We start from the raw sequence: 22,631 nt of genomic DNA, 5'->3' as shown, positions 1-22,631 counted from the left end.
TGTGATTCTAGTAGGAGATACACTGGGTTCTCACGGAATCCCTTTACGCGCACACACACACACACAGCTTCGCCAGGTTTTTTTTTTCCCGAACACCAATCCACTACTCTTCCCCTCCTTTTCTCCACTCCCTCTCTCTGCTGTCCCCACCCCAGATTCCCCGTGCAATTTTCCCCCAATCCCCCCACAAACACTTAATTGAGCAATTGGGCTCCTCACGTGTGGGGTTGATTTGTAGTTTGAACACGTGGCTCATTCAAAAAAAAGCCGGAATAGCCGAGGATTTTTTTTTTCTCTTCCCCCCTCTCTCTCAGTCTCTCCACCACCTTCTTCTTGGTTTTGTACTACAGAGGCGGGCGAGAGCCTTACCGTGTGTGTGACATTCTCTTGTCTATTTGCCAGGGGGGTTTCGTTTGGAGGAATACAGAAAAAGTAGTTTTTTTCCTCCTTTTCCACACAACGCGCCATCGTTTGGAGATATTGAGAATTTTCAATTTTTTACGCGACAGAAAGAGGGGGGCAAAGAAGGGAGTGCGAGCGCAGCGAGGTTGCCAGTCAAATCTCTCTCTCTCTGTGGCTTTTACCGACCTGGAAGCACGCCGCGGACACAACTACTACCGTACTAGTGGTGGGAGGCGATCCGAGCTGCTACTCCAAACAAACACTGCAACATTCTAGAGAGTAAATAACGATCTGTCCCCCGGCTTTAAAGGGTGTCCCTTTTCGGCGCTGTGAACATGAATAAGCTATACATTGGCAACCTGGGCGACGAGACGACCACGGAAGAATTGGAAACTCTCTTTGAGCAGTGGAAGATTCCGCACACCGGTCCGTTTCTCGTCAAAACTGGCTATGCGTTCGTGGATTGCCCCGACGACAAGAATGCAATGAAGGCCATTGATATTCTTTCAGGTGAGATTGCTTTTTTTCTTCTTTTTTAACGAAGTATTCGAACGACGCACGCACTGCTGCAAATTGTGGTGGAGATCGCTTTACTTCAGGCCCCTGTGTGAGAGGGATGCATGTAGTCTTGTAGGGTGGGGGGTGTTACCAAAGCGATCTTTCTCTCCCACAACCTCTACTTGGCCTTTGACACCGTGGACGCAGATAAAAATACATTTTAGATTCAAATGATGTGGCCCCCGGTGTAATAATGTACAGTTGATCAGGATGTACGAGCACACACACAATCACGGGGGATCTGAATGCCAAGGCTTCTTATTGTGGCTCACGCCATTCAGAGTAGTAAGGCGCATAAAGCATGTTGGCCGTGGACACCGTGGGAGTGCGTGATATTCGTAAAAATATAAGCCACAGATCACTTTAAAAGCACTCCCTTTGAACTTACCGCTTGTCCGTGTTTCAAAGTGTAGGGCCCCTCAAGTGGCCTAACTTGTTACATTGTAGCACATAGTGTAGCCTGTCTGTCCGCCCATGCTCACACACCAGGTGGTTTAATTGTGCTGGTTAAAATGTAGGCCAACGAAACTACAAGCTACAAGAGCTTTTGTCTTTAAGTATGTTTTGTTTGTTAGATGTACCACAACGTGGATAAACCAATCACATCTCTTAACATAGTCCACGTAACAATTAAGTTAACCTCCTATACAGTTTTTTATACAGAATGGGCCTCATGTCTGCTTATTTATGCCGTTTTATACTACATTTGTGTTCAATTCGATTAGTAATACACCCACTATTTGAGGACTCAAAATAGTGCATACATGCATGTGTGTATGTGGCTCAGATATTTCTGTGCAATGCCATTACAAAAAATAGTAAGGCTAGGCCATTGGCCAGCAAACGTGTCTCGTAGCAGTCAAAACCTTTTAAAATTTAAAATTGTTTTTATTTCCTTTTTCTAGGTAAAGTGGAACTTAATGGAAAACTTCTGGAAGTGGAGCACTCTGTCCCTAAACGTCAGAGGTAGGCCCAGGGTTTACACTCATGGGGGGGCTTTCAGGTTCCTGGTGGCGACATTTTTTTTTCCTTCAGCCATTTTCTACAAGTATTGTGTTTCTCAAGTGGCAATTCATGCATTTGGTAAACGCGGGCTAGCTGTGGCAATTTTGTTGTTCTGTGTATATGTAGACGTATTTCTATTTTTGCCTAAATGAAAGCTCATTTTCATGAATACTTTAATTTGGGGTCAAATCAAAGGTTGTGTGGTGCACTCCTCCTCTCCCCTCGCCATGACTGCGTGTGTCCTGAAAAACCATTGTGTATTTTGTTTTTGACTAGCTTATTTCTTCTCTGCTGCCCCGCCATTTGGCAATAGTGTATTAACGTCAATGCTCGGTATGATCATAAAGTACTAGGCTATCCTGTACATGGTCAATGGCGATTTTAAAAAAAAAGCCAGAGATCTGCTGAAATGTGCAGTAGGGCTGAGTGAGGCGTAGGCCTGTGTGAAGTGAAGTCGTCCATTTGAGAAGGATCTGCCCGTCAGTCTCCCTGCCTGCCCTGAGCTTCCGCCCACCCCTCTACACAACACGACATGGACTCCCAAACGCTAATGGAATGGCAGCTTTTGGGCCCTAGTCACGGAAACCCCATTCAGTAAAATCCTAAGGGTTAATTTAACTCTGGAAGTGTACAAATGTACCCAAAGGGCCCCTTATGGGTCCTTTTGGTTAACATTTGTGTTTTGTACACTCCCAGAGTTACAAATGGACAAATTAACAGATTTGTAGAATAGACCCCTATAGTCACTGAAATTGCTTATTATGCAATAAACAATTTCCATGATATTTTGACCCAATTTCAGTTACAAATTTGGCTTATTTGTCATTGTGTGAATAATTCTGGATGGGTTTGCACATTAGCCAGAATTTAACCATTCCTTGTTTTTAATTGCTGTCAGTTTTCTTGGTAATCATTCAAAGGATTTTAAACAGGCGTTGGATATAGCTTGGTTAAGTTTCTCAGTTTTAATTTAATTATCTTGTGTTCTGATTGGGCTACCTGTTTGTAGTCAATGTAAGTGGAACATAAGATAATTAAAACTACATTGAATGGAGAGCATTTTGTGTATTAATGTGTTTTAATTAGTTGGATGACAAAATGGTTTCAGTTCACACATTGATGTGAAATGAAAAATACAATTTCTGAATAACCTGTGTGCATTAGTGTGGGAAGTGAACTTTATGATTGATGGGCTAAAATTGCTATAGTGGAGTAGTGAAGAGGTTTTGCATGGATACATTCCAGATGGAAGGTGAATTTTGGGTTTAAAATCTGATCTGGCTCTGGCGAGGAAAATGACGTAGTCCTATCTTGGTGTTATACAATATTATTGGCCATGGAATGGCCACTCAAGTTTCAGCTATATAAAAAAAAATACATATATAACATTTAAAAATGGTGTGCCCTTGCTTTACAACAGAGAAAAATACACAACCATTTAACGTGAGCAGTATACTGGCCACACACACACACAGCTCACTCACTAGTCGGGGGTGCGTGTACACTGAGGCCCCATTTTGCATTCCAGCCTGCTGAGTATCAGCTGTGGGCTTGGCCAATCACCATAGCTTAACCTTTGAACCCTTCAGGAAGGGGAAGTCCTGCAGCAGCGAGGCACCGTAAGTGCCATTTACAGGGACCATACAGTAAATGACAGGGCCATAGGGTAGCATGTATGTACATTGTACACACTTGGAGATACTGTGAAGAAGAAGGCTCGGGGTGTGTGGAGACATGGCATTTAATGCTGAGAAAGTGGATATAGCATATAGCCACGTTTGGTTTGCATTTATCTTGACTGCCATGTGGCCAAGAGTCTAGGCTATATTTCTCAAGGGTGGTAAAAAATTGCTTCTAAATTAGCAAACATGTATGAAAATCAATACACATTTGTATGATTGTTATTTTCAGCCATTTTACTGTCATACATTGTTGACAATTCATGTCGACATGCTTTAGAATTTGGCATAAGCAGAGATAGTGTAAACTTATTTTTAAGATGAGGCAGTATTGTCCCTCCCCCAAACTTAAGGGGGAAAAACATGGCAAGTTGAAAACTGAGCACCTGGGTTTGATCACAATCTACAGGTGTATCTATTTACATTAAAATTATACATTATCTTACCACACTCTACCTAGCTTTGGTAAAAGTGTAGAGGATAGCACGTTAGCCTGTTAAACTAATCATGCTGCATAAAACTGTAGCTATAGGTTTGTCTTGGCCTGTAATTATTTGCTCTGTAAATGGTTGGTTTGCTCATAAATATGTAAATTCATCCCACATTTATAAAGCCACACTGTTGTATCAGTATGTTTTATTTTGTGTTCTCTTATACACTTTGACCTGCCTTCCATGGTCAGATTATGTCTGCCCTGCCTGGTTTGACATTTCCATAAAGCTAGCTAGGCCCCTCTCCCCTACATAACACGCACACACATTTCCTGTCACTAGTGTAGAAAGTCAGAAAACTGTATGGTTTTGAAAGAACTGCCCCGAGAGTAACGGATGGGAATTTTTATATGCGCTTGACAGATGCTATAGAGGGACTATGATAATGGTTTGTTGGTGTACATGTGACAAAACAGAACTTGTGTGTGTGTGTGTATGTATAAAAACAATGTGTGTATATTGTTTCTTTGAGTTTAACCAACATAATTGGCCCAGAAGAGTCCATTTTAAATAAGTGGTATGCTATAAATAATAGTAGAAATTAACAATTGTATAGGTGGTACCAGGGTTTGTTGTACAATAAGTAGTTCCTGGCTCATATTAGAAAAATTCTAGGTCACAGGGTCACAATGGGGCCCCACCTGCAAAACAGAGACTTGGGGTGTCAGAATTGTGAAAGTGGCCACTTGTTTCAGTGAGTTTCCTCAATGATCCCCACAAAATTATCACAAAGTGACATTGAGTGAGTTTTGTGTGGGGGGGGGTGTTTTATTTTTAGATAAATGTAAATGCTTTGCAGAAATTGAGTCACTTGTGAATTTAATGAGCTTAATTAAAAATGGCAGACAGCTTGTCAAATTTCTCCAACAAATTTAGGTGAACAGAATGGTTGAATGTAGCTTAATGGGTGCAGAATGGGCATTGAAGGGCCTGCGAGAAGGCAGCGGAAACTAGGGCTGTGTGGCGGTGAGTTATTCAGAACCTCTGCATGCTGAATAGTCAAATGGGTGTTGAGCACAGATTTTGTGAGTGTTTGTATCTACTGGTTAGTATTGATGGATGGAGCTACAGTATGGTTGGATAGCTGAGAAATGGAGATGAATACGGATGTGGCGCAGTCTCGTGCTGCTCGACATGAGATTCCTCTTGTGGTTTCATGTAGATGCATATACATGCTTGCGTACATGTGTGTGTGTTGGGGGGGTATTATACATACATACACAAAGTTCCCTGGTGCAGGCCCATAGATCTCAGCTGTGTTGGGTGAGGGGGCGGCGATGGGGGAGGGGGGGCTGAATGTGTAGAATGCTGGTTGAATTTAAAAGTAAATAAGGAAGCCGGCCATCTCCTGGTCACACGATGAGCCAATGCTAGTCACTCCTGGCCCCCCTCCTCTACCCTTCCCTTCTTCCCCATTTTTTTTTAACCCCCCCCCCACACACACACACACACACACACCCCCCCTACATGTTTCTGTCAGTGGACTTGTCCTGTGTCCATGGCAACGGGGCCCCACCCCCACAGGGCAGAGAGGGCCCTTGTTACCCTTCCCTGGAACAGGGTTAGTCCTCTCCACCCTACCCCACCCCCCTTCCCAAATCAAAGGCTGGAACTGGGGAATGCACCCCCACCCCCACCCCCACCTCCCCCCATTCCCGGGCTGACTTCCTCCATGTGTGGAGCTATAGGTTAATCCGACTGGAAGTGCTCGGTGCATTTGCACATTTCGCACGGCGTTCCCACCGCAATGCAGAGCATACAGAAGGGGGTGGGGGGGTGGGTGGAAGGGGGCTGGATCAGCTAGGAATGGCACAGTGGGCCGGAAAGGGCTGGAATTCCTCTTGGAAGCTCATTTGGGAATTTTCTTTACGATTCACTCATTTGGAATTAAGTGGTTTCCTAATGTTTGAAATTAAATAAAATCTGTTGTATGTACACATGCAGCACGGCTAGCTTGACATGCAGAGGAACATTTTTCTTTTTTTAATTAATGGCCTATGCTGCTAAGTAAGCATTCTCCTTCGCACACATGTGCATGCCCCTTCATGTGGAAGTTCTTTTTGGGCCTGTGTGTGTGAGTGTGTGTGGGGGTGGCTATTGCATGACCCGTTGTAAAACCTGTGTTATATGCTTTTCTCCCAGCTCACGTAAACTTCTTAGTATGGGGTTTGAGGCTAAAGGTGAATTTATGATGTTTAGGGAATAGGACCAGGTGATGGATGTTATGTGTTGCCTTCCATTGCTTTTATCTACCTCAGCGGCATGTATGTGGCTGCAGACCCCCATCTGAAAATATTTTGTGCCAGGGACCCCATACAAGATTTGTGTTAAAATGTTTCAAAAATATTCCCAAGATTCTTTTTAAATTTTAAGATGTTTTTGAAAGATCTACAAGCAAGCAGATCTAAAAGCTTTGAGAGCTTGTAGATATTTTCAAATTGACGATGTGTGTGTGTATATAGGTTTAAAGTGGTTAAACTTATTTGGTGCCATTTTAACACATTTAGCTGGGAACCCCCTCAAAGACCCCTGGGGTTCCCTGGACCCTACTTTGAGAACCAGTGATCTACCTAAATTGTCACGGATTGTGTTAAGTATTCAACAGTTTGTACAAGCTGATCACCTGAATTTAAATATACTGTATGTTGAATTGAACTGATCACGCTTGAGTTAATAATTCGGGAATAAAAGCTTGGAAAGCTTACTCTATAGATAAGTGTGTGTGTGTGTGTGTGTGTGTGTGTGTGATAAGCCTCCATGAGCTCATTAGTTTGACGTATGCTGGGTTCACAACAAAATCTGTGACGATTTAACAATTTCTACATTGTGTTAAATAACACGATGATTTTATTGTGTCTGTGCAGACATCCATACAGCCTACACCTGTAGGCTGTATGGATGTCTGTTTATAAGACCTGTATGGAACTAGGATAGGGTCAGGGTTTTCCCCTGTACAATGTTTTTTTTTTTTTTTTGTGCGTTTATGTGTGAGTAAGGGTCAGAAATCCTGCTTCAGTTCTCAGCTGTATGTACATTGTGTTCCTTTTAGGTTGGTGTGTCAGCAGGCGCTGGACTTTGGAGTGGCCGCACACTTTTCCTCACATTTTACATAACATCATCCACGTTCAAAAGAACACTTGTGAAACTGCCTATGTGACTCATTCCAATCAACAAGTCATATTGTCTGCATGACCTCCAAACGTATCCCCTCATACATTCACTCTTTGTAAAAAAAAATTGTCTTGTATTCCAGTGGTGTGCAACCATATCTAAATTGGGAATCTATGCCAAAAAAGAAATGGATGAATTTGAAGTTTTTCATGCTGGATGTAGCCAGCATTGCTTCTAGTGACTCTTTAAATGGCCGCCTTCCATTTGCCTCTGGTATGTGTGTGCACATGCATGTGCACATATATGCCCCTGTAGTATTTGTTGCCCCCCCAAACAGCCAGGGACATGGCCAGGAGAGACCACCATCGCCTCCCGTCCGTCTCCCTCATGATTTAATTTGGTGTCGCTTATAATCCCTCTCCTCTGCTCCTTTTTTTTACATTTCCCAAAAGTGTATGCTTCTGTGCACGAGCATCGTGCACGACCATCGTGTACGATGTCTGTTGAATACGGCATGAGAAAAATGAACTCGGCCAATGAGCAACATCTCACCCGTACAACAGAGTACATGTCTTGAGAAGAAAAATAAATCACATTCAGGGTGGTGTGAGTTTTAGCCCTCTATCCTTTCACTCCCCCACCCACAAAAACACACACTCACACACACACACAATTTTCTCTTGGATGCCACTGTTGCTCTCTCTCCTCTCGCGTCTCCTTCCTTCTCGTCTTCCATGTCCTTGTCCTCAACCCCCCCACCCCCGTCTCTTATCGTCACCTCGTCTCCCAGTGCTGTGGTGTGAGCGAGACGGCTGGTAGCGGAGTGCATTGAGATTGATTTTCCATGTTGACCAGGCCCATCTTGTTTTAAGCTGTCCAGCAGTGACTTGAAGCAACCTCCATTGCCCCCCCCCCCCCCCCCCCCCATGTGTCTGTCGCCCATGTTCCACCTGCTGGGTATGGGGAATGGATTGAAAAGGGTGGAAAGGGATTCATCCACAGCTTCTCCACCTGTTTATCTCTCTCCCACCCAGCTGGAAGGGAGAACAGAGACCCACTGATGTCTTCGTGTTCGTTGCCTTTAGTTTGTCATTTATCGCAATACACCCCCCACCCTCAGTGATACCGATTATCCTATGACTAACTGCTTTTATTCCCCCCCCCCCCTCTATCCCCCACTCTCCCTCCATTTTTTTTCCCTCCACCCTTACCCCCGACTTCCCCTTCTCCTCTTTTGCGCTCTCTGTCTCGCTCTGTCTGTCACTCTGTCTGTCCCCTCTCTCTCCAGGAGCTGTAAACTGCAGATCAGGAACATCCCGCCTCACATGCAGTGGGAGGTGAGTGCTAACAGGCTGCTAACTGCTGCCAGGGCGGGGCACGCACCGCCAGCCGGCCCCAACTGGGCTCTCATTTAGACTTATGTCTAGAGCCACCACAGCTGCCCTGGGGTTTGAACTGAGCAGCACCCTCAACCTATTGAACAGAGCAGTGGGTGCAGGCCGGTCTTTCTTGATGTGATGGCGTAGAGGTCAGCCTTCAATTAATTGTTAGATTTTTATACTGTTTTAGACCGTAGCAGTGAATGTAGTTGGACAGAGGGACAATGGCATGGAAAGCATTTGTAACGACTCGAATTGATCCCCTACATGTAGAGAGCATCCTCACAGGCATTAACAAGACCTCCCAACCCCTTTGCACGCGTGTACGTACACACACACACACACACTCGCACACCTTGGAGCCTTTCCCGAGCTTACTGGGCATTAATGATGTCTTTAGTGTTATTAAATTAGTTAAAATACCCCAAACTTACATTTTATGTTATCCTATTTGCTAATTACCTGCACATCCCTTTTGCTTTTCTATCTGTACTGTCATGGAACTTGTCCTCTGATCAGAGCATATCTGATGTACTGAAAGGTTTAAAAATGTATAATCACCGTTCTAAAAATACTACTCATGGTTTGGGTTAGTGTTTCACGCAGGTACTTTCTGAGGAAAACTTGCATAGTATTAACATAATAAATAAATCTGTATGGTCACTGACTAGTTGCACATGGGTTGTGACTAGTTGCACATAGGTTGTGAAAATTCTAAACACTAGCTGAAAAATGTCTCCTATGTGAGCATTGAGCTACAGTGAATTAATTATTTAGTCATTTGCAGTGCTAAATTACTCATTTACACTTGATATTCACATGCATTGCTGGTGTACATTTGATTATGTATCGTTCGGTCAAGGAGTCATTTACCTGGGAGCTATTAAGAACAGGTGACTGCATTTGAGTTACTATAGCAGATTCAAGACCAGTGTCTCTTTCAAACACTGACTTAATCTTTATATTTAATGGTTCAACAACAGTCATCAGCTAAAATAAATTTCACTGTTATCTGTGGTACAGGTGTACTCTATTGGGGGTGGAATTTCCCGTCTTGTGTGTCATTGCCCTATTAAGTAAATGTGTGTGTGTGTGTGTTATTTAATTTATCATGTTTGTTCCCTGCACAGGTCAGCAGATAGTTCAAATATATGTTTCTGTATTAGAAATTGTCTACTCGCTTATCTTCATTGACTAGGGACAATGGTGCTGGCCTTTTATTTCTTATTATTATTTTGTAGACGGCTTTACAAATATCCTTTTCTCCCAAAAGCCATGAAGTCAAATTAAAAAATATTTAACATTTTGTCTGAATTTGGAATTTACATTTCTATTGCTTTACTTTTACATAACATACAATGCAAGTTATTATTTTTCCCTCCTCACACAATAAAAAAAAATGCTGTGGGTATTGTTCTGGCTTGCCATGGGTTTTATGTGTGGTTAATACTATGCTGTGCCTACAAACATGGAGCATAAATGACACTTGACAAATGTTTTTTTTTCTTTTTCTGCCCCTGGAAGTTTCATATTGTGAGACATTGGATGTATGCATAGCATTAGATTTCAGTAACATTCGCCACCCTTGATCAAATGGCTACAGACGGGCCCAGCATTTTGTAATGGTGGGCTCGTTTTGCCTACGCATGTCGCTAAACTGCAGTTCCAGATCCACCCATGTTGCTAGTATGTGGCAAGCGAGCCTTAAGCTCTCTCAAAGGTGACATGGAAGGTTTTTTTCTTTTTTTTTCTTGGGAGGGGGAAGGGTTAGAAGAATGGCGAGAATAGAATGAGATCTTTGGCCTTGTATGTAGCTTATCGGGTAGATAATGTGTCTCATATGTATAACCACGGAACGCTGGCGGTGCAGCGAGTAGTGGTGTGTTCACGAGCCGGGGTGGGTGGGTGGGTGGCCCTGGACTCCTTCCCCTTTCGCCTCCATGTGCTGCCGACTCACAGAATGTGTAGCATGAACGAGCGCCCCTCCCCCAGCCACCACTTCCTGCTGGAATGCACCCCACCCTTTCCTGAATGGCCTGGATTTCCATTGGCCAGGCCCCCTGGACGGACAGGCGGCTCAGCCAGCCAGCAACCAGCAGCTCTTGACTTCAGGGAACTCTCATATCTGTGCAGGAGCAGCCAATGATGGGAATTGGAGATGGCAGGGAGGCGGGAGGTAGTGTGGTTGGTGGGATGGTGGAGTAGGGGTGGGGTGGGGGTGGGGAAGCAGCCTGGTTGGCTAGGAAGGGGGGTTGAGCTGCCGGGGGTGTGGTTGTCCATTTTGACTGAGCATGGTTGCAGGTCTTTGGCATGTAGGCTCTGCTTGGAACCTTACTCCCCGTTTTGCCCTCACTTGATCACATATGTGAATTTGAATCCTGTCACTGCCATGTTTGGGCAGGTAACAAATGTGATTTATTTAATTAAACAAGACAATCTAGAGCCTGACGGTCGAGATGCCAGAGCCAATAAACGCGTTAGGAAAGCATGCTTTAAATATTTAGATTTTAGCAGCTTATATAAAAAAAAGAAACTTAAATGCCGTCTGTCATCACTTGTCGGTTGAATAACTAGTCAAATTTTTTTATGTTCTGGAACTAATAATTTAAGTTTTTATGTGCGTTATTTAGTGGTGATTCACCACCCCAGAAAACCTAATGTGTCAATGTAGTGTGTTAATGTAAAATAAAATCGAATGATGAATAGGCACACAAACACTAGCGTCCCTGTTCTGTTGGTAAACATTCTGCGAAAATTCTACATCTACAAGCTCACGATCCTTTGTGAGCTTGTAGATGGACCGTTTACGGCGAAGATATATTTTTTTGGGGCCTAGTATAGACGCAGTATAGACCCATGGGGGACTCTGGTTAATGAAGTGTATATAGGTAGGGTTAAGTGGTTAAAAGGGGTTTCCTGAAGGCAGCAGTTTACACCTGTGATTTTTGACATTTTGAATTGAGGGATTCAGAGTGTCTGGATCTGCTTCCTGCCAGTGAGCTGGGCTGGTCCTCCTGTAGATAAGCTTTCGCTGTTGTGACCGTGCTAATGATTACAGATGAGAGCAGCCAGGTCCAACCTAACCTCGTTTCCTGGAGCATTTGTATTTGGCTTTTGGATTTGACCTTGTATTTCTTGTAATGTAGGTGGTCTATGATTGAGGCTTGGTCTGTAGTTGGAACTTTGTCAACTTGCTCTGGATGGGCTAAATGCCTGAATGTCTAATAATGTCTTTGTTCCCCTCAGGTGTTGGATGGGATGTTAGCCCAATATGGTGCAGTGGACAACTGTGAACAGGGTGAGCTTTCCTTTCTGTCACAGTGTTCTGTTCTTAACCCATGAAGACCTGAGGCCGATGATACAAATGCCTTCTAAATCAGTAGCTTTTGATTTAGTCACTGCAGTCACTTTTTAAAAAGTCTAAAATAGCGGATGTAAAAGCTTGTGACACGCTGTGAGCTTGTATATCTGCTATTTTTGAATAGCCAACGCTATCAAAAATGACACGGATGCTTTCCCGCTTTTAATGGGTTAATACACACCTTCTCCACACATCTTCTCCACCATCAGATTTTGTTGTGTGTGTGTGTGAATTTTGTGTCCACCTGGTAAATCTCCTGTAGTTTAAATAATACTGTAGTCTGGTTTACCAGTCGGGTGGAGCAAATGAAGATAAATTGAATGACTGAATTATGAATTGAGGGAATTCAAACTGTTGTCAATGGGGAGCCTCCATTTCCTATGGGAACTTCAGGTCCCGCACGACAAGCTAAAGCCCATGAGTGTGTTTTCCAACTGGTATGTCATTGGTGTGCTTGTATTGACTACTCCCTGCTCTCTCACGCAGTGAACACAGACACAGAGACTGCAGTGGTCAACGTTCGATACGCAGCCAAGGATCAGGCCAGACTGTGAGTCACGCTTTCACACGCGCAAACACATGCACACACTGCCTCTGCCCAACTCCTAACATCCAACTTTGTTGCCTTGGTGCATTTTGCCGCTTGAGTCTTTTTTTTCATTGTCTCTTAACCCATTTATACCTGTGGGCAGTTTAAAAAATAAATAAAAAAATGTATATATTTGTTATATATATTTAAAGATTTGCACACATTTTCAAGTAAAAAATAAATAAATAGCAGATCTACAAGCTCATAGCGCGGCACTCGTGCAGCGCTATGAGCTTGTATATCTGCTATTTTTTTGAATAGCCAAAGAAATCTAAAATGACACTGATGCGTTCCAGGTCTAAATGGGCTAATATCCCCAATAGTCTTGGAATTAACTTGTGCTTTTATGTAGTTTCTCATGTAATGCACCTGATTCCTGCTTCCGCCATGAATCTCTTATTTGATATGACATGCATGCAACAAGCAGTGAAAGAAATTGCCCATTTGGTGCCCCCTGGTGTACATGATATACACTGCAGCGGTGTGTTCCGTACATGCTGTCATGGAAGAGCTGATGCCTTATTCTGTGTAGTTATTAACCTTGACCCTGGTGTGAGAAGGCAGGCTTGAAAATGGTCTGTACTTGAGTCTGAGAGAGACGAGTCTATTGTCCCTCCAGCCCTTTTTTAAAGGAAGCAGTGATAATTTATGAGCACTACTCTCAGCTATACGAGGGGTTGGCTTGTATTCAGAATCTCTTGTCTCAAAGGGTTCTGGGTCTGTTACTCGTAGCTTGCGTATTCTTTAGCCCTCAAGCCTTTCATTTCTTCACCCTTCGCTTGACTGGTTGGATTTTAGTGTTTTTTCAGAGACTGCAAAGAGATGAGAGCCCAATAATTAACCTTAAACTTTTGCTGATTGTGTGCTTTTAAGTGTGCTTTCCATCTATGAAAGTCAAGCTGGTCAGATAGTGGTTTTACTCGTTTGTTACCTGTGAGGCTGAACATTATACCAATATTTGCTAGAACAGGGCAGAAAGCTTCACCCTGCCTGTCTCTTAACAACTTTTAACAACTTTCTTCTGATCAACAGAGCGATGGAGAAGCTGAATGGATTTATGATGGAGAACTATGCCCTGAAAGTGTCCTACATCCCAGATGAGACGGCAGCAACAGATGCCCCTTCAATGGGGGGTAGGAGAGGATTCCCTCCCCGTGGACCCCCGCGCGCCGGCTCCCCGGGTATGGGTGCCAGACCCAAACTTCAGTCAGATGTGCCCCTGCGAATGTTGGTCCCGACACAGTTTGTTGGGGCGATCATCGGCAAGGAGGGCGCCACTATCCGTAACATCACCAAACAGACCCACTCAAAGTAAGTTTGAATCGCAGGTGTCTGTAGTTTCTACTTGGCAATGTAAACCTGAACAATGTTGACTACCCACAGTGGTATTGGCATAACTCTGGTGTGGCGAGACACACTGGTGTGCCGTGAGACGAGTCCAGGGGTGCCTTGGGATTTTGTGACAACTACACACTATTGATGATGATGATTTCTAAAGCACTCAAAGCAGGGTTACAAAGTGTTCTACAAAACAGAATAAATATAACCGGGTAACTCTAAAGGGCCATTCACACTCAATACTAACTATAATTTTTTTATTTTATTTAGAGTAGCCAATTCCTTTTTACCCCTTTTCTCCCCAATTTAGTTATGTCAATTGATTCCTCCCCACACACATTTCTGTGTTGTCACTGCTGTCATATCCTACTGACTCACCTGACAGTGAGGAGCCCCCACCAGGAGGATATAGAGCCTTCGTTGTACTCCTCCTGCCCAACAGTCCCCGCTGACAGGTGCCGCCCCAGCCCGTAGGAGTGCGTGCAATGACCATTATCACCCTCCAAGCCCGGCTTCCCTCCCTAGAACACGGGCCAATTGTGTTCATCTAGACGCTCGACAAGCCGGACCACTGCCCACCCGCCGGCCAGATAAAATGTAAATAGTTCAAAAAATCGTTCAAAGTCAAGTGGATGGCAGAGTGTGTGTATATCTTACAGGTAAATTGGCATTCCAGGTAAATTGGAAAAGAAGCGCTTGTTTTCACCACCCCCCAGGCAATTCTGTAGAACCAACGCTAGAGGGCAATGCAAGCCAGACATGAGTCCCACACCACGCACGCATACGCGCACACACACACACACACACACACACACACACACACACACACACACACACACACACACACACACACACACACACACACACACACACACACACACACACACACACACACACACACACACACACACCCGCGAACAGCCTTATTCCATGCAGTTGAAGCACAAGGGGGTGAGCCTGAGGAGGCGGGGCTGGCGGGCTATGTTAGTGCAGTGACTGGCAGTTGGGGCAAACCATAGAGGGGCAAACGCAGTCCCCACAACATCATTTACGATTCTGTGCCTATCGGTACATAACTCGGACGGCGCTTAGTCGACTAGCGGACCATCGGCCGGTCGGCGCAGGCGCTCGGACGCGCCTCCTTGGCCTCAAGGTCTGCTGAGTCGGTGCGCCTCCGTCATGGTCCAAAACTATACTTTATCGGCGAAAAAACTCTGCGGTTGTTTGAAAATGTAATGTCCCAAGCGGGAGTCAAACCCAGACTCCCAGTGATAGTGGATGGGGAGTCCAATGATTATCGAAGTGCGCCACTGAGGCCAGTATGTATGTATATCCATGTTGTCGTAGTCGTCCTCGCATCGCAGCCCCGCCCCGAGCCTAAAAACAAGCGCTCCACTTCCAATTTACCTGGAATGCCAATTTACCTGTGATATATATGTATATATGTATATATGTATATATATATATATATACATATATACACATACATACACATACATACACATACACACATACATACACACACACCCATACACACACACCCATTCTTGAGAATGGGGACAAAACCTTTATTTCTTTAATATTCAATTATGCCGGGAAAAGATATTTTTAAAGATCAAAGTGTTGACTGTTAACCATGTAATGGGCCAACCTACCACAGTTTTCTTTTTTTTTGGGGGGGGGGGTCAACTCCATAAGATGGCATATCTGATGGAGTTGACATCTGACGGAGTTGACAAACTTTTTTTTTGGGGGGGGGGGGTCAACTCCATAAGATGGCATATCTGATGGAGTTGACATCTGACGGAGTTGACAAAAAAAATGTTGCTTAGAGTTCTATTAATGCTAATAGTGTAATAATAATAATGGTGTAACAATAATAAAAAGTGTAATTCTATTTTAGTATTTTTAGTTTGGATTTAGAAGGACTGATGGAGTTGAAAAAAATATAAAGCTTACCAGAGCTTCCACAGCTTTATTGCCTTTTTTTAAAACTGGGAAGTAAGACAGGGAACCTTAGGATATAGCTAAACCTGTTTATGCCTGATTAAATTATGTTTTTGTAGAAATCTGACTGAGTTGACAACGATCTTGGACACGCACATGGTTAGTTTTTTAATGCTTTCAACAAAACATTTAAAAAAAAAGCTGTGAATCCTTGTCTGAGACGAGGGTGTTTTCTGAGTGCAAGTTTAGATGTTAAAAAAAAGGAAACTAGACCAAAACATTGTATAAATGTAATTCATATATATAAATCCTTTAAGAATATATTTTCACCAAACTTTTTTTTTAAATTAGTGTTAATAAATTATAATTTGAAATGTTTTGGTAGGACATGATTTGGCCCAATTCTCAAGAATGGGATATATATATATGAAATTTCCCCCACTTTTACCATTTTGGAGAAACGTAGACCACAACTATTGGTATTTGTGATATGATGACAGTGGAATTAAAGTCATTATCAGGGCTCGTTTGAAGAGGCTTGTTCAATTCCAAAAGTACTTGAAGCTGAACTACTACAGAAGAGGATAAGCTCATTGACATGTCCACAGACTCTGTCAAGAGGCACATTTATGAAACACAGCCTCTTGTGATGTTCTGGGTGAGTTGTCAGGCAGAATTCCCAGAGCTTTCTGTAAAAGCAAAGTGTTTTTTACCTTTTGCAACTATATCTCTGTGACAGTGTTTTTCACACTGGCATACCTGAACAATAAGTACAGGGCTAGGTTGGAGCCAGAAAATGAGACTCTGTCCCTGTCTACCACAGCCAAGAATAGTTAGACTCTGCAACTAAAAAAAAAAACTAATCTTAGCCCATATCTCCACCCAACACACACCAGTCGTCTCCAGGTTGATCCCCGGTGGTCCCTTGTTCACATTCAGTTGAAAAGCCCTGCACTAGGGAGTTAAAACGGTAAAGTAAAAACCAAACGATCAAATAAACGATTGGAAACAAATGGCATCAAATAACATCAATGAAACAAGTTACAAAACAAATGAGAAGATACTAGACCGGTGCCAACACCAGCCTACTTGGGAACGATGCAAGTCAGGAACGATGCAATTTGGAAATGCATGCCCCACCCGGTTATGCATTACCCGTTGTATCTGTCGGCGTACCCGTCTGTGTCCCTTTATGCCCATGTCTGGAGATTTCCGTCCGTCTGTCATATATGGGCATAGCGATCCTATCGGTGGTTCTGGACAACCAGTTCTCCTTATATGCCTTTTTATATATGGGTGGAGCTGTTGGACCCAGAACTTCCTATCCGACTCGACACCGGTGAAGTTGGTCAGGAACGGTTCTCGAGATACGTGAACAACAGATGGACAGATTTTACATATTTATAGTAGGATGGTGAAAAAAGCCAACAAGCTTGTATTAGGATATGTTTTCTATGAATACGGGTGTACCTTGAGATCTTTACTTGCCCATTGGTGTGCCTTGGGCGCAAAGTGTGAAAACCACAATTACACGATCCACCTCCTTTTCTTCCTCTCCAGGATCGACATCCACAGAAAGGAGAATGCGGGTGCAGCAGAGAAGCCCATTACAGTCCACTCAACCCCTGAAGGCTGCTCCAACGCCTGCAGAGCCATCATGGACATCATGCAGAAGGAGGCAGTCGATACAAAGTTGTGAGTTTGCACACATGTGTCGTGCACATTACCTGTTGGTGCAAGTTGGTCCGTTTTCTATTGTGCATAAAGTCCCACATACATTTCCGTGAAGTGCTCAACCACCTGTACATGGAAGCAGTTTTTTCAATATTGATGGCTTCTGTATAAACTAAGACGCGGCAAGTTGTTTTTGTTCTTGTATTAAAAGGCCCTCCAGTGGATTAATTACCTAAATTAAATGAGCTTTAGTTAAACTACTCTCGTATCAAAGTGATATCTCACACCAATTACACTCCCAATGATGAAGTTGAGAGCTGCAGCAGATTTACAGCTGTGTGCCTGTTTTAGGCACAGTTAAGCAATCAGATTTTGGGGTTTTCCTAAACTTGACACCAATTATTCTGTCAGGCTGTTATGAATTATGCAAGAACACTGGTGAGATACATCATTAACTAGGAATGTTATTTGCATGTTTGACTTCTGCAGTACGGAGGAGATCCCATTGAAGATCCTGGCACATAACAACTTTGTGGGGAGATTGATTGGGAAGGAAGGCCGCAACCTCAAGAAGATTGAGCAGGACACAGAGACGAAGATCACCATCTCACCGTAAGATGATCTTGGACACACAAACCTCTTGGAGAACCACTATGGCTTCTTGGAATGTTTGTACTTTTGGTACACCAGTATGTTATTAACCAATACACACACACAGACACGTACACAAACTTAGTTTGACCTCATTGTCTGTAATGCCCATAGTGGATGCATTCACCTGCACACCCTGCACACTAATATGATCTTAACACTTAAGGCAATACTCATTAAGGCTATAGCAGATGTCCTGGTAAAGTATTAAACAGTTTATACTTATACCCACCCAGTTATGACTTTACTCCTCCAGTCTCCAACTCTCGCATGCTGATTTTTTACGTCTTTTTCTTTTACTTCTTTGTCCATATAGACCATAGTCTTCATTTTATATAAATGTGTGCATGTGTGAATTTTTTTTCTTCCTTGAAAACAAAATCTTCACTTAACACTGACGATAACTGGGGCGGAAACGCTGATAAAATGTTTTCCATTCACCTAATGCTGAGATTGCTGCAGGCTAGATGATATTTCATTGCATTCTACTGAATAAATAACCACGTTAACCCACATTAGTAGGTGAAACCATGTAATGTGTCGTACGTGCTAAATACATTTCTATTATTATTAATGCGTATAAATGCTTCAATTGATCCACCACCTGAAGACTGGGACTTTACCATTCCCAGCACTTGGGTGTGTATATACTGTTGAAGTACCAAGCATTGAATCATGAACCACTCACAATATATCATTCTCCATCCCACCATAGCTCTAATTTTGTCTTGTGTCCAGTCTCCAGGACCTGACCCTGTACAACCCCGAGCGAACCATCACAGTGAAGGGCTCCATCGAGGCGTGTGCCCGGGCTGAAGAAGAGGTGATGAAGAAGATCAGGGAGTCGTACGAGAACGACGTTGCTGCCATGAACGTAAGTTCACTCGACAGGAGGACTAAGTTTATCTGCAGGGTGACAAAAGTTGGAATAGTTTTGCTTGGCAAGTCATTTCTCCTTGGGTTGAAAAAAAAAACATTTTGTTCACGTGTAAAACTAAAACAATTGTTTCTGTATTAGTAGTTCTAAAACTCATAAATTACAATATTAAATTGAAAAAAAAATCCTCAAGTGAAAACAAACATTAATGAAAATATAGTTGCTTAAGTGATTGATATGTGCTAAGATCCCATGGCAAAAAAATAATCCAAATTTAGATAAGATTGTCCAGAAACATGCTGTAAGAGGAACAAAACGTGGACTTCAGGCCTTTCTGGACAGCACTAGTGTTGCCAGGGGTTTGGGGGAAGAGCTCTTAAGTAACGGTAATTACTACCTGAGCATATTCATTAATTTTAGCCCCTTCTGAAACGGCAAGTTCTTTAACTCCAATGTCCTTATTCTCTGTCCCCCAGTGTGCAGAGTCCTTCTCATTACTTTGAGGCACATGACAATAATGAGGCTTCGAGCCTCTCCACAGTTGAGGCGAAATCAGTATTCATTTGTTTAAATTGATTTTGCTGATGCACTGTATTGGATATAAAATGGACGATTTGAGGTCAGCTTACTACTTAAAGGGGAATTTTGGACCGGTTTTCTTACCTTTTTCTATGATCTTATGATATCCGAGGATGAATGGTACAGTAAAAAAAAAATCATAACTCCATCCCGGGTCCGCCACAGCTAAAAACCTGCGCCAATAGGCCTTGCGCTAGATCGCATATTTTGACAGCTTTTTTTTTTTTTTTTTTTGTGAGAGCTGACGTTCATAGTGACAGAACACTGCAATGTGATTGTTGAATGCGCCACACCGGTAGTCTCGCTAGACGAGATTGAAATCTCGCCTAGCGAGACTTCCAAAAAAAAACTATCAAAATATGCGATCTAGCGCAAGGCCTATTGGCGCACGTTTTAAGCTGTGGCGGACCCGGGATGAAGTTATGACATTTTTCTACTGTACCATTCATCCTAGGATATCATAGAAAAGGTAAGAAAACCGTGGTCCAAAATTCCCCTTTAAGAATGTACATCTGATGTCTTGCAAATTACAATCAAATTTTTTTTGGCTACATGAAATTGATTCTAAAATCTATTTAAAATACCAATGTATTAATGATAAAGTAAATGTGTTGATTTCAAATTTTGTTGCACATGAACAGGTTTGTTTTGGGTCTAAAAAGTGTCAATATCTAGCAGTGATCATAGTCTTACTTTGTAGTTAATGTGATTTCATATGGGGAATGCATAGGTTAGTGATGCATGGATCAGAGATTTTTAATCCCGCACCCACCCAACCTGTTACATGAGCCAATCCGCACTGCCCAACCCACAGTAATAATGCGTTAATCGGCCACCGACCCGCAAACCACCAATTATTTATTTTTCAGTAGCAGCAAAATGAGTAACCCTTCATTAAAGACATAATTCTGTCTCTCTCACACACGCACACACATAAACCTGAAGTATTCCCAATGCAGCGCAGGCTCCTGGACCATTGCGGTCGGCGCGACCTGCAGTCTGATTCAATCCCACTTGGTGAACCAGCGTGTTGCGTTGTCTGTGTGTCCCATTATCACAGCCTCCTTTTTTATGTCCATTCGGGTGTTTCAAACCATGAAAACAAACGATTTTTATCCGAACTTCATCCTAACGGTGAACTTTAACACAATAATAGCCTTATGACTATGTGTAGGTGTCTACCATCTCTGAACATGAACTCTCTCTCTTTAGTTTCTCTCTCTCACACCTTACTTTTTTGGCCCACTTTGTGCGCAACCTTAGCATCGCCCGTTTTTAGCTTTGCTCTGATTAAGTCGGCCATATCTTCAGTGGTAGCCTCGTATTTCTGACCTGGAAAAAAATGAGTTTTGACGCCGGCGGTGTAAACAAAAGCTACGGGTAGTATTTGGGGGGGGACTCCTAGGTGAAGCCTCAACACTGGACACTATACAAAACATATTGTGTTGTGATATTTTCAATGGAAACTTAATCGAACCTGCGGGTTACGGGTCGACCCACACATCACCAGTAGTCTGGTAGAAGTCATTCCCCCAACCCCAGCTCTTCAGTTTTCTTCTGCGAATATGCTGTAGGAGCAACGTTGAAATTGGGGCTCCGGGTGAAGAGGACAGTATATGCCCTGAAGAATTTGGGCAGTACACACCTGATTACTATAAAAGTTTATCATATCCACTAGACCAGTGGTTCGCAACCTTTTTATATCTGGACTATTTCGAACAATCCTCAAAGACCACCCCATCTCGCCACCATATTATACTGCATATATAAGAAGGCATAATGGTAATCTTTATTCAAATTTGGTATTAATGCGCTTAAAGACGGATTTATACTTTGTATCGCACACCAGCCGTGAGTGTATATAAAGACTATTTAAATACATTAAAAAAAGGTACATTATATATTTTTTAACATTTTAATACATTTTTCCATGGACCACCTGTAATTAAACCATTTACCACTTGTTGATAAACGGTGCACTAGATTAAAGTATGTTGTTCTTGATGTGTTTGAAATATCCTCTCTCTGCAGCTTCAGTCCAACCTGATCCCAGGTCTAAACCTAAATGCTCTGGGCCTGTTCCCTGGTGGAGCTCCAGGTATGGGTCCCTCTATGCTCAGCGCCCCACCTCCCGGAGCCCCTGGTGGATACTCATCATTTGGGGTGAGTGTCCTGGTCTGTGCTGTTGATCAGCACCCCTGGTCGTCATGTCACTCATCGCTGTCGGGCAAAAACCTCATCTCCAAATTCTAATTTTGTTTAAAAATAAATAAATAATGAATGCCCTATTTCGTCACTGTTTTAGTAAATTATGAGCTTGCACATTTGCTATTTTTTAATTTGAATCCTGCAAAGTACGTTTTGGACATATGAAGTTTCCACCCGACGGCAACGATATGGTGGTCATGCTGTAGCTGCAAACCTGTTGCTTGTCAGCAACAAGTGGCGCTTTCCTCTCCACTAGAATGCCTCGTCTCCCATGTTCAGTATCCCTCTGTTTCCCATAAACAATGTTATTGTTGGTGTATTTGTTAATTGAAGAAAGGCTGATTGTAGATTCAAAGATTTTGTCAAAAGAACATGAGTGGCCTCACCCTATCCCTAAAAAGTCCTTTCCTTTTGCCAGGCTACCAATTACTTCTTAATGACTTGCCTGGTTAAAATGTTTTAACGCACATCTTGTCCTGCATTTCATAAACAGATTTTTTTCATAAACAGAATTTTCCATATACTGTATATGGTGTGTAAAGTTTCCGTTGTGCAAGCACATGAAGAGAATGTGCTTGCACAAAGGAGAATGAGGCGTTCAAGTGCAGTAGAAAACAGTGATTTTTGTCACAAATGTAATGGTGAGTTTACAGGTGTGAGTGGAAGGAAGGAAGGTCCATTCCTCCTCACAGCAGTTGTTGGTGCTGGTGCCAATCTGGGGCTTTACCAGTCAAGTGTCTAACATTCATTCATCCATAATAGCAGCCATCTTGGGGTCCACG

The 22,631-nt window shown here is 42.9% G+C and overlaps 1 protein-coding gene across 4 annotated transcripts in view; it reads left to right on the top strand.

Moving 5' to 3' along the window:
• The first annotated feature begins 359 nt into the window (after window positions 1-359).
• Window positions 360-22,631, top strand: part of igf2bp3 (insulin-like growth factor 2 mRNA binding protein 3) — a 30,729-nt gene continuing 8,457 nt past the window's right edge. For 3 of the 4 annotated variants that reach the window (XM_080442943.1, XM_080442942.1, XM_080442940.1), the window contains exons 1-10: window positions 360-912; window positions 1,866-1,926; window positions 8,535-8,583; window positions 11,872-11,923; window positions 12,473-12,536; window positions 13,608-13,886; window positions 17,421-17,555; window positions 18,024-18,146; window positions 18,924-19,059; window positions 21,673-21,804. In XM_080442943.1, coding sequence (XP_080299069.1) covers window positions 738-912; window positions 1,866-1,926; window positions 8,535-8,583; window positions 11,872-11,923; window positions 12,473-12,536; window positions 13,608-13,886; window positions 17,421-17,555; window positions 18,024-18,146; window positions 18,924-19,059; window positions 21,673-21,804 — 1,206 coding nt within the window. In that variant the 5' untranslated portion in view covers window positions 360-737. The remainder of the gene's footprint in view (window positions 913-1,865; window positions 1,927-8,534; window positions 8,584-11,871; window positions 11,924-12,472; window positions 12,537-13,607; window positions 13,887-17,420; window positions 17,556-18,023; window positions 18,147-18,923; window positions 19,060-21,672; window positions 21,805-22,631) is intronic. The other variant, XM_080442941.1, reaches the window with a different exon arrangement.

This window comes from Gymnoscopelus braueri, assembly GCF_963280865.1.
Source record: "Gymnoscopelus braueri genome assembly, chromosome: 11".
Lineage (NCBI taxonomy): Eukaryota > Metazoa > Chordata > Actinopteri > Myctophiformes > Myctophidae > Gymnoscopelus > Gymnoscopelus braueri.
Note: the sequence above shows the minus strand (reverse complement) of the source record. Positions and strands in the feature narration are given on the sequence as shown.